At 35.6% G+C, this 9,318-nt stretch overlaps 3 protein-coding genes across 4 annotated transcripts; all 3 read right to left on the bottom strand.

The window, feature by feature from the left end:
* Positions 1-595: 595 nt before the first annotated feature.
* Positions 596-3,749, bottom strand: LOC100791294 (probable fructokinase-5). Of its 2 annotated transcripts, none has more exons than XM_003555486.5 (5): positions 2,417-3,749; positions 1,737-2,147; positions 1,376-1,510; positions 997-1,113; positions 596-868 (listed from the first exon to the last, which is right to left on the bottom strand). In XM_003555486.5, exons 1-5 carry the CDS (start codon positions 2,597-2,599, stop codon positions 731-733), a joined length of 984 nt encoding a protein of 327 aa, XP_003555534.1. In that variant the 5' UTR covers positions 2,600-3,749; the 3' UTR covers positions 596-730. The 2 variants fall into 2 exon arrangements, with proteins under 2 accessions (XP_003555534.1, XP_040869391.1); XM_041013457.1 differs by having other exon boundaries at positions 2,440-2,614.
* A 38-nt stretch (positions 3,750-3,787) lies between these two features.
* LOC100499968 (uncharacterized) lies at positions 3,788-5,470 on the bottom strand. Its single transcript, NM_001248015.2, has 2 exons — positions 5,221-5,470; positions 3,788-4,089 (listed from the first exon to the last, which is right to left on the bottom strand). The coding sequence occupies exons 1-2, from the start codon at positions 5,442-5,444 to the stop codon at positions 3,885-3,887; spliced, it is 429 nt and encodes a 142-aa protein (NP_001234944.1). The 5' UTR covers positions 5,445-5,470; the 3' UTR covers positions 3,788-3,884.
* A 957-nt stretch (positions 5,471-6,427) lies between these two features.
* On the bottom strand, positions 6,428-9,035 carry LOC100790761 (reticuline oxidase). Its single transcript, XM_003555485.4, has one exon. The coding sequence runs from the start codon at positions 8,476-8,478 to the stop codon at positions 6,826-6,828; it is 1,653 nt and encodes a 550-aa protein (XP_003555533.1). The 5' UTR covers positions 8,479-9,035; the 3' UTR covers positions 6,428-6,825.
* Between the last annotated feature and the right edge of the window lie 283 nt (positions 9,036-9,318).

Here is a 9,318-nt window from a genome sequence, read left to right as displayed (position 1 = left end):
AATATACATGGGTGTCATTAGTTTGGAAATGAAATCTACGAAATGGAGAATGGAATTTACATATTTAGTAAGATCTACATAATTTTCACCTTGCAGGAGAATGTGTTAAAAAGAGTTTTAGAAAATGTGTTAACATTTCTCGAAGGTTTAAAAACTAAAAATACAGACAATGACTATGAAGTATCATTGCTCACCTCCCCCTTTTTATTTGGACGAATGTTGAAATTCATTATGTTTCACATGAAAAGTTGTTTCTCAATACAAATATGAAAAATCTATCCAAGTGGATTATGAAAAGTTTAGTCGTTTATATAGGCGAAGATTTGATGAGGGTAGGATTGAAGTTTGGGATACCATACAAACATACCACAACATATATATATATATATATATCAGGAGGTGATTTCTTATCATTTATAATAGGTGCTCAACAACATCGTGCGACAAAACCAGTATGTTATATTCGTATGGCATCCTGAGAGTTGATAAATTAGTTTGATGATCTATTAATCTTTTGTGTTAAGCCGGTTTGTTATATTTTGATTGGATAAGTTTCGTTTCTAGGATGCTACAAGCACCCATTGTACAAAGAAGGAAAAACAAGTTGGTTATTATTCATAAACAGAAACAACAATTTTAAGTCATTGGTTATCAAAGGCTTATAAAACGAAACTCTAAAATGAGAATGAATGGCTAGTCTCCTGAAGACTATCAAATTTGGAAGGAGAGTCTATTCGGCCTTAGAGTTAGAAATAAACTTCTCAGCCTCTGCAGCGGTTGGAAGTGCAGGAATTGCTCCCTTCTGTGTTGTACACATTGCTCCACAAGCATTTGCAAATGTCAAAGCCTCTCTCATTTTTGGTTCGTTCTTCATATTTAGATTCAGTAAAGCAAAGGTATCAGCCAAATGAGAAGATAATGAAACCTAGTCTTGAAAACTAATGTTGGTGTGTGTGTGTGTGTGTGTGTGAGAGAGAGAGAGAGAGAGAGAGATACATCAAATATGTTAGGGTCCCTGGCCACAGCAGTGAGGAGTGCACCAACAAAAGAATCACCAGCACCAGTTGTGTCAACTACCTTGGCTGAGAATCCAGTAACCCTTCCTTTGAAGTTCTACAGTAAACCAAAACATCCAAAGGTGTAAAGTTTAGATTACAGTACCACACCATAAAAAGACATCCAGCTCAAATGTGTATAAAAAAATAAAAACCACCTTGAATGGTAAAACAAACCTCAAGCCAAAGATCATTAGTTATTACATAAACGTAACCAACCAGTTAATGATCAAAGGTATTATCTCAGTTTCCTTCATAAAATCTTCATTAAATCAATTTAGTCAAACAAGCTCTATTTTCAAAACATGGGTGGATAGTACCTTGGTGAAATATCTGCAACCCTTCTCTCCATCAGTCACAAGAAGCATCTTCAACTTGTCGTGCCACAGGGACATCACAACATCTTCCTTCTCAGGATCACCTTGTGTTAGAAAATGTACTTCGTCATCACTCACCTACATAGGCAATGATCAATTGTTTTGTACAATCGAGAAAAATGCAAGCTTTGAGAGTAGGGAATCCGCTTATTCTATTGATTTGCTAACAATTACAAATGGCCCATCACTCAACAAAAGAATATAACAAGTTCAAGAACTAAATTCCTTTATTCTGTCACACCCTGCAATTCGTTATGTTCTAGGCTTCCAGAAAAGGTAATAAACTTTAAAAAGCTGTATGTACCTTGATGAAGTCAGCATCAAACCAAATGCTCTTGATCCCAGACCTAGCAGCCTCTTCAGAAGGCCATAAAGGGAGCCTCACATTTGGATCATAGGACAGCAAAGCACCACCTTCTCTAGCAACTTTCATGGCAGCCAAGTGAGCTGATCTGCATGGCTCTGCTATCAGGCTAATAGAACCATAATGGAATACCTTAGCCAGCTTAATCAAACCCATATTCAATTCAGACTCTTTCAGCAACATATCTGCACTGGGGTTTCTATAAAACATGAACTCCCTCTCTCCATCCTTCCTCAATGTCACAAAAGCCAATGCAGTTCTTGCCTCCATATCAAAGCAAACACCATCTGTGTTCACCCCATTTTCCCTCAAAATGTCTACTAGCATCCTTCCAAACTCATCATCTCCCACCTGTCACATTAAAATCATTATTTTTATTTTTAAGGATAAAAGAAAATAATCAACAAGGTTTTAAAAAACAGTCTGCTACTACGATTTTGGCCGCAATCTTAAGTTTTTTGGGGTGTCTGCAATTGCAATTGTGACCACATCAGACTACATTTACCCACAATATCAAGAAACACAATGAAACCTTGACCGTGACTGTAATTTAAAACCTTGATTGATAATCAATAATCTCAATGCAAAATGGGGAGTGTTTGTTTGAAGAAATTAAAAACCTTGCCAATGAAGGCAGCGTTACCACCAAGTTTGGATATGGCACAAGCAACATTGGCAGGAGCACCTCCAGGGGCTTTGATAAAGGCACAAGACTCAGCCAAGGAGACACCAGATGTGTCAGGAACAAAGTCGATGAGCATCTCACCAAATGATATCACTAATGGATCTGCTGAGCCTGTCATCTCCTCCTCTTTCTGTCACTGCTTCTGTAGTTGAATTGTAGCAAAATAATTTGAGGGCCAAATCTTAACAATGCTACAGCAGGTGGCATATGTATGATTCAACGTAGGATTAGGACTGTTAGTATTTCTGTTTTGTTTTTTTAGGTAGTGTATTTGTTTAGATTTATCCAAGTTGGATTATCATAAGTATATCCTTATAAATTTAGTTAGAATATATGTACCAATACTTTAAACAAAATTAGTCATTTAATTTTTGAACTGTTGCATATGATATAATTATTGACTTTTATAATAATTATTACTATAAATCTTCACAATATCTATCCATGTGTCAAAGTTAAACTCAATCTTTATTTCTTATAATTTTAATATGGTTTCATTTCTATTTTCATGCGATTACAGGCTCTTAATTAGTCCCGAGTAAATGAAACCGAGTCTTTTATAAAGTAGGTTTGTAAGAATTTAAGGTTGCTAATTAAGTTCCACATAGATTGCTGACTAAAATAAACCTTGTTCTCTTCAAATACCAAAAAATTATTTTGTAGTGAGGGTTTGAATACAAGGAATTTGCCAATAGAACTATAGGTCCACTAAAACAGATTTAGATTTAGTAAAAAAAAAAAAAAAAGTTTGACAAAGTCAGTAGTAAATTTTGCCATTTTGTTAGGTGATACCAGAAAACATGGTAACAAACCAAAGATGACACTTGGTGCTTAACCCAAACTCGTCACTCACTCGTATCAACAAGGAAGGCAAAGAGGTAATTTTTTTTTTTTTTTTTTAAAAAAAGCCCGAGAATGAATGCTTTTGAAAGGGAACAATTAAAAACCACCACACAAACTTATCAAATAGCCATAATCCGTTAAATTTGGGTTCATAGAACTCGACCCATTTGTATAGCAGATGCTTCTTTTGACTTCTCAAAATACTCACCCTTCTTTAAATATCCATGGAATGTCAAAATATTGCTTCCATGGAGGAAGCTGTTTGAGCTACTAAGAATTCTAATCCAAGGAGACTCTTGTCCAACTGAACATGTTTGGTCATCAATATTGACGAAAAGTTGAATGGGGTTGGAGCCTAAAAAGACTTGAAACCAACCCAAACTATTGTTAATGCTGTATCACTAATGATTTTAAAGGGAACCAAGTGAAATGGAGCAAAAGGCACGAGAGAAACAGAAGCAAAGAGAAACACCTCCAAAGTTCTTTTATTATATCCAACAAAATCATCAATTCATGGAAGTTCTGTTTCTTCTTCATTCATTAGGCACCCCTTGTAGGATTTATTCAAAATTATAGTGCTTGTCAACACCAACAGACACATCCCAAGTGCAACTCATCCCTTTGGGAAACACAACCAAGTCACCAGCAGCAATTTCAACTGACTCATTCGACCCACTAGGAAAGACCTTCACTTTTCCTTCCAGAAGATAGCAAGTCTCTTTGGCTTCATATGTCCATGGGAACTTACTTGGAGGGCAACCCCATCTGTTATAACATCAAATGGATGTCACACCAAGTGAGAGAGAGATCAAACACATTTGCAAGGAGAAAATAAAACATATATTTGATTGGGAACATTTACTTCCAAGATAAAAAGCCTGTATATTGCAACTTCTGTAGAGTCAATCAGAAAGATAGCTACATTCTTTCATGTCCACTTAATTTTGTTAAATGGCTAAGAAGTAAGAACCTCTTAAATTTCTTAACAACTTCCTTTCCTACGATACAAACAACACAACAAAATCAATCTCAATTCCATGGCATAAGTATAACTCAGAGAAAAGGCCATAAAAACGGATTTGGATCCTCTCCCATCCAAAATAATTGGAGAGTTTAAATTAGAGAAAGACAGACCGTCGGATTAAATGTGTGGTTGAGATTAAATTAGAAAGTTACCCCTAAACTCACCGTTTCACTTACAGCCACTCTCAACCCTAATTTCCCCAATTCATTCCAGCGAGTCCAGCTTCCCCCTTTCCAAATCAATACACCAGTATCGGTGGCGGTGGCGGTGGTGGCGGTGGCGACGGTGACGGCTATTTACTTTCACATCACCAAACCAGCTATCTGTGGCGGCGAAAATTTCAGGCTTGTTAATTCTGTTATGGTACAAAGCATTCATAGGTTGACTCTGATTTGGTTTGGTGATTGTTATTGCTTGTGGCAGATCTTAAACTTTGTTCATTTTTTTTATCATCTGTTTCTCAGCTATCACAGTCGGCGCGTTGAATTCGCGGGTAAAAACACAAGGTTCAGGGGAAGAGAAAAAAAGAGAAGCAGTCACGTTTGAGAGTGTGTAAGTGAAGGTGAGTTGAGGGGTAATTCTTCAATTTGATTTCAGTCACACACTTAATTGGAAGGTCTGTCCTTTTCTAATTGGAGACTCTCCAATTATTTTGGATGGGAGACGATCCACTTCCCATAAAAACCTAGGCACATAGCATGATTAATTCATAAAAAATGAAAGAAAAAAAAATCCTAACCTCATAGGCATAATAAAAGGAGAAACTAAATAAATACCACTAGAATAATTGAAATCAAATGGAAAAAAGAAATTACAAGGAAACTAAAAAGAGAAATATTATTATATAGTAAAGAAAAGAAGTAGTATATTACTTGGGCCATTGCCTAACACCCAGTTGAGTGAGCTTGGACTCAGGAGGGTTCCTCTCAATCTTAATGCCCAGTTTTTCTATGACAGTAGTCATGGTCTCTGCTCTTGTTGTTGCTAAGTGCACTCTCCTCCTTCTTGGAGCACCTGATCTACTTGCAGGAACAGCTGAGTGTTTGGTTTGTGTGAAGTGGTTGGGTAATAAAGTACCCACAAATGATGATGCCATTGAGCTATACCTTGCTTTGTGGGAACACCAGTTTAGTTAGATTCCTCACCATTTCTATAAATTTGTCTTTTGTTTTCCTTCACTCATTTTTTATCTTCTGCGTTTTCTAGGCAATCCAAAATTCTAGAAGGAAACTAAATAGAGCAATTTCATTATTTGATAACACCATATGCTTATTGTATTTATATTTCACTTTAAACAAGGGATAGATATAAGTGATTAATATATTGAAGTTAAATTTGAATTTTTAAATAATATTTGAGTTCAATCCTTGTTAAAAATAATTTTTTATTAAATTTTACTTATTTTCCAATCAAATAAGATTTCTTTTTCTTATAAAGAGAAGAGTTAAGAAAAAAAATATTAATATAATTTAAAACTATCGTGTAAAATAAAAGTAAAAAAAAATAAAAATTTAACTATATATTTTACCATTCAACTATCATGATTTTACAAAGTTCACCATCTTTTTTTTTTCAAATTTTACATCAATTTTTTTAAATTTTTATACATTTTACTATCCAATTTATTTTGATAAATTTTATCATCTGATTTTTTTTTTGAATCATACAACTCAAAATTTTAATTTTGGTACATTTTACAATATCTCACCCAAAAGCCCTACCAGCACGCCAATCCTAGTGAGTAACAATAAAGTTTAGCGACTAGTTGGTTATTAGATTGTTCGTAGGATTATTTTGTCAGTTTCTTTTTTTACATTCAGAAGTTAAATTTAAATTTTCATCTTTTAAGGATTAATTTATTATCGTTTTACCTTCAAAAACCAAAATAGATATTTATTGTTATATATTTATGACTCAAATCACGTGTTCTAATTGTATTATTATTTTTGTCCCACCGACAAAAAAGTTATATGTTATCTAAAATAATTGTTTAAGGACAATATAGTAAAACTAAAAAATACAAGTTAATATTTTAAATGGCATGTCAATTTTTTTTTATGAATTAGTCGGAGATAGAGACACAATTTGGAAAGAGATAATTTGAATCCCATATTTTTACTTCTATTTCTACACACTTTCTTTTAATATCTCTGCTACATCACTAATTTTATTACATTTTTCTCTCTTTTTTTCCCCTCTTTTGTGTAGATATTGTTGTAAAAAATTTGTTGTAGAGATAACATCACTATAAGAAGGACAGTGGGAGATATTTCATTTCATGTTTCAACCAATCTAGAGTTTGCACGTGGTCCATATGCAATTCAACTTCTAACTGACTAGTGCTAGATTTGATGTAGTTACTGCCATTGATTGAAGCTCAACTAAAATGAAATGCATTTTCCACACAAATGCACAGGATCACAGTGATATCACACAATTCAAATGAATATGATGATCCCTTTTACATATGTTATCATTTATTTGCTCTGCGCTTTGGCATAGGGACTGGTCAAAGATATGGGAGGAATGCCCTGATCATTGGTGAAAACATTGTTAGGATCAATCAGAGTTTTGGCCCTCACCAATCTGTCATAGTTACTCAAGAAGTACTTTTCACCCCAAACCCTTGCATGTTCCACAGCATCTTTCATATTAGCACCATTACCAATCCCCTCCATCACTCCAAGGTCAAAGTCCATGTAATTAATATATGCAGCCCTTGGACCCCATGAAACAAAGGGAGTCATAGCAGCATAGAACCCTCTTATCCAATCAACATAATCGCTGCTTTTGTCATTGTCAGCTTCTTTCCAATAGATCAGGTACTGAATTGTAAACAGGTTTCCTCTTCTGTGGGGAAAAGCAATGGACTCACTGCTTATATTATGCATCATGCCACCATAAGGGTCCAGAACAACATATCCCTTAGGCTCCTTTTCTAGGATGTCTAGTGCAGTTTCTATGCCCACAAGAGGAACATTTTTCTTTACATAATCTGATTTGGCCTTGAAATATTCTTTTTCTTGCAGATACCTGTTCTTCAAGTCAGAGACCGAGGCTCCATCGCTTAGGCCAGAGAAGAAAACAATTGACTGAATCCAACTCATTTCTATGCATTCTTCTTCTGCAATACTCAACTCAGGAAAAGCCTGGTTTAGGATGGATGTGGCACTGGCCCTAGGACCGAGATAGAAGCCATTAAATGTTGTTGATAACCCTGTGGTTTTAGCTTGGGGCAGACCAGCACCAACCAAGCATGACAAGTAGAAGTCATCTTCCAAGTTTGGTGCCACATATTGCCATTTGTGCACTAGATTGGCAACATGACTTTTTGTGCCAGTTCTTGATACAGTGAAACTAGTTACAACTTGAGGCACTTTCAACACCTGGATTTTCCAGGCATAAATGATCCCCCAAAGACCACCTCCTCCTCCTCTAATGGCCCAAAACACATCTTCTCCCATGGTTTCGCGGTCGAACAATTTTCCGTTAGCATCGACAAGAAGGGCATCCACCACGTTATCTGCCGCAAGACCATACTTTCTAGACAACAAACCAAATCCACCACCACCAATGTGCCCTCCAACTCCAACAGTTGGACATGACCCACCTGAGAATCCATGTTCATTGCTTTCCTGAGAGATTGCATAGTAAGTCTCTCCCAATGTTGCACCACCTTCAACCCATGCTGTTTCTGTCTCCATGTCCACCCAAACATGGTTCAAATTCATCATATCAATGATGACAAAAGGAGTGCCATCATCAGCAACATATGAAGTCCCTTCATAGCTGTGTCCACCACATCTTACTCTTATTTCCATGGAGCCTTCTCTACAGCATGCTACACTTTTCTGCAGCTGCTCCAAACTCTCTGGCAGTACAATGGCTATTGGCTTAGGAATCACGGGTTCTGCAAACCGAAGGTTTTGGATGGAAAAATTGAGAATTTTGAAGTAACTATAGGCAGAGGAATGATCATGTTCTTTGTAAGGGAACGTGGTAAAGTTTTTGATATTGTGATTATCCAAGCAAGAAGCCAAGCCTCTGAGTGAAGCACATGAAAACAGTGAAACAGCAAAGGATAACAAGAGGAAGCATAGAAGGCACAATCTTTTGAGGAAGTAGAACATGGTTTAAGCTTTTGATTGCTAGAACTAGAAGCAAGGTGGTCTGTAATTGGAGTAGAACTAGTTTAAGTTTATGGCCATTGGAGAATGGCTATGATAGTTTAAGACAAAAGGATGGAGAAACGTAGCAACCATGCATATGTTGTGGCCGGCCATAGTTTAATATTGGAATTTGGAAGTGGCAGAGTGAACATGAACACTGCTATAGAATCACTTTATCATTGAAAGCAGACAAAAACAAAAAAAAAAAACAGAATAACATCAAGAATACTAATGGGAACATCTGAGAAATAAAACTGAAGTGTAGGTGGTTTGCGTGAGAGAGTGGCTACATACTAGGATGACTAACTAACAGACAAAAGAGTTTGCCGGCTGAGTAAAGAACACAAATTGCCATGGCCTGCCATGTTAGCTATTTATCTAATTGATTTTTTAATAACATTAATGTAAACTCAAATTTGTGTTATTTTTAGCTCTGTTAACCAAGGCCTGCGACAATCCACGCATTGAATTTTATCATTATATGCATGCTATTTGTTGAAATCCTATGCAAACAAATTATACATTTGTCTTTACTTCATTTATCAATGCAGAAGGCTTTTAAAAATATACCATTGAATAGTGATATAAATGTAAGTATAAACATTCATTAAAAACAGTTAAAATTACATAAAAAATAATAAAGTTTGGCTGTTACTTATAAATACAACAAAATGTTAAGTTTGTCTATTTTACAAAACAAAAGTTTTCATAAAACAAAAATATCAGGAAGCTATAGAAAAATTGCAATGAATATAACAGGTAACCCCAACGTTGGAAAAAGAGTAAAAATGGAGATTTTTC

The sequence above is a fragment of the Glycine max genome, chromosome 20 (assembly GCF_000004515.6).
Source record: "Glycine max cultivar Williams 82 chromosome 20, Glycine_max_v4.0, whole genome shotgun sequence".
Taxonomy (NCBI): Eukaryota; Viridiplantae; Streptophyta; class Magnoliopsida; order Fabales; family Fabaceae; genus Glycine; species Glycine max.
The sequence above is the reverse complement of the archived record's forward strand: the minus strand, read 5'-3'. Positions and strand labels throughout refer to the sequence as shown.

What these genes read in the sequence shown, in the direction of transcription:
- LOC100791294 (XM_003555486.5), bottom strand. Translation starts at nt 2,599, where the DNA reads ATGACAGGCTCAGCAGATCCATTAGTGATATCATTTGGTGAGATGCTC. An exon ending in TTGATGCTGACTTCATCAAG is followed by an intron (nt 1,511 to 1,736) that starts GTACATACAGCT and finishes TTGCCTATGTAG; the next exon opens with GTGAGTGATGACGAAGTACA. An exon ending in GTTGCAGATATTTCACCAAG is followed by an intron (nt 1,114 to 1,375) that starts GTACTATCCACC and finishes GGTTTACTGTAG; the next exon opens with AACTTCAAAGGAAGGGTTAC.
- LOC100790761 (XM_003555485.4), bottom strand. Translation starts at nt 8,478, where the DNA reads ATGTTCTACTTCCTCAAAAGATTGTGCCTTCTATGCTTCCTCTTGTTA.
- LOC100499968 (NM_001248015.2), bottom strand. Translation starts at nt 5,444, where the DNA reads ATGGCATCATCATTTGTGGGTACTTTATTACCCAACCACTTCACACAA. An exon ending in GGTGTTAGGCAATGGCCCAA is followed by an intron (nt 4,090 to 5,220) that starts GTAATATACTAC and finishes ATGTTATAACAG; the next exon opens with ATGGGGTTGCCCTCCAAGTA.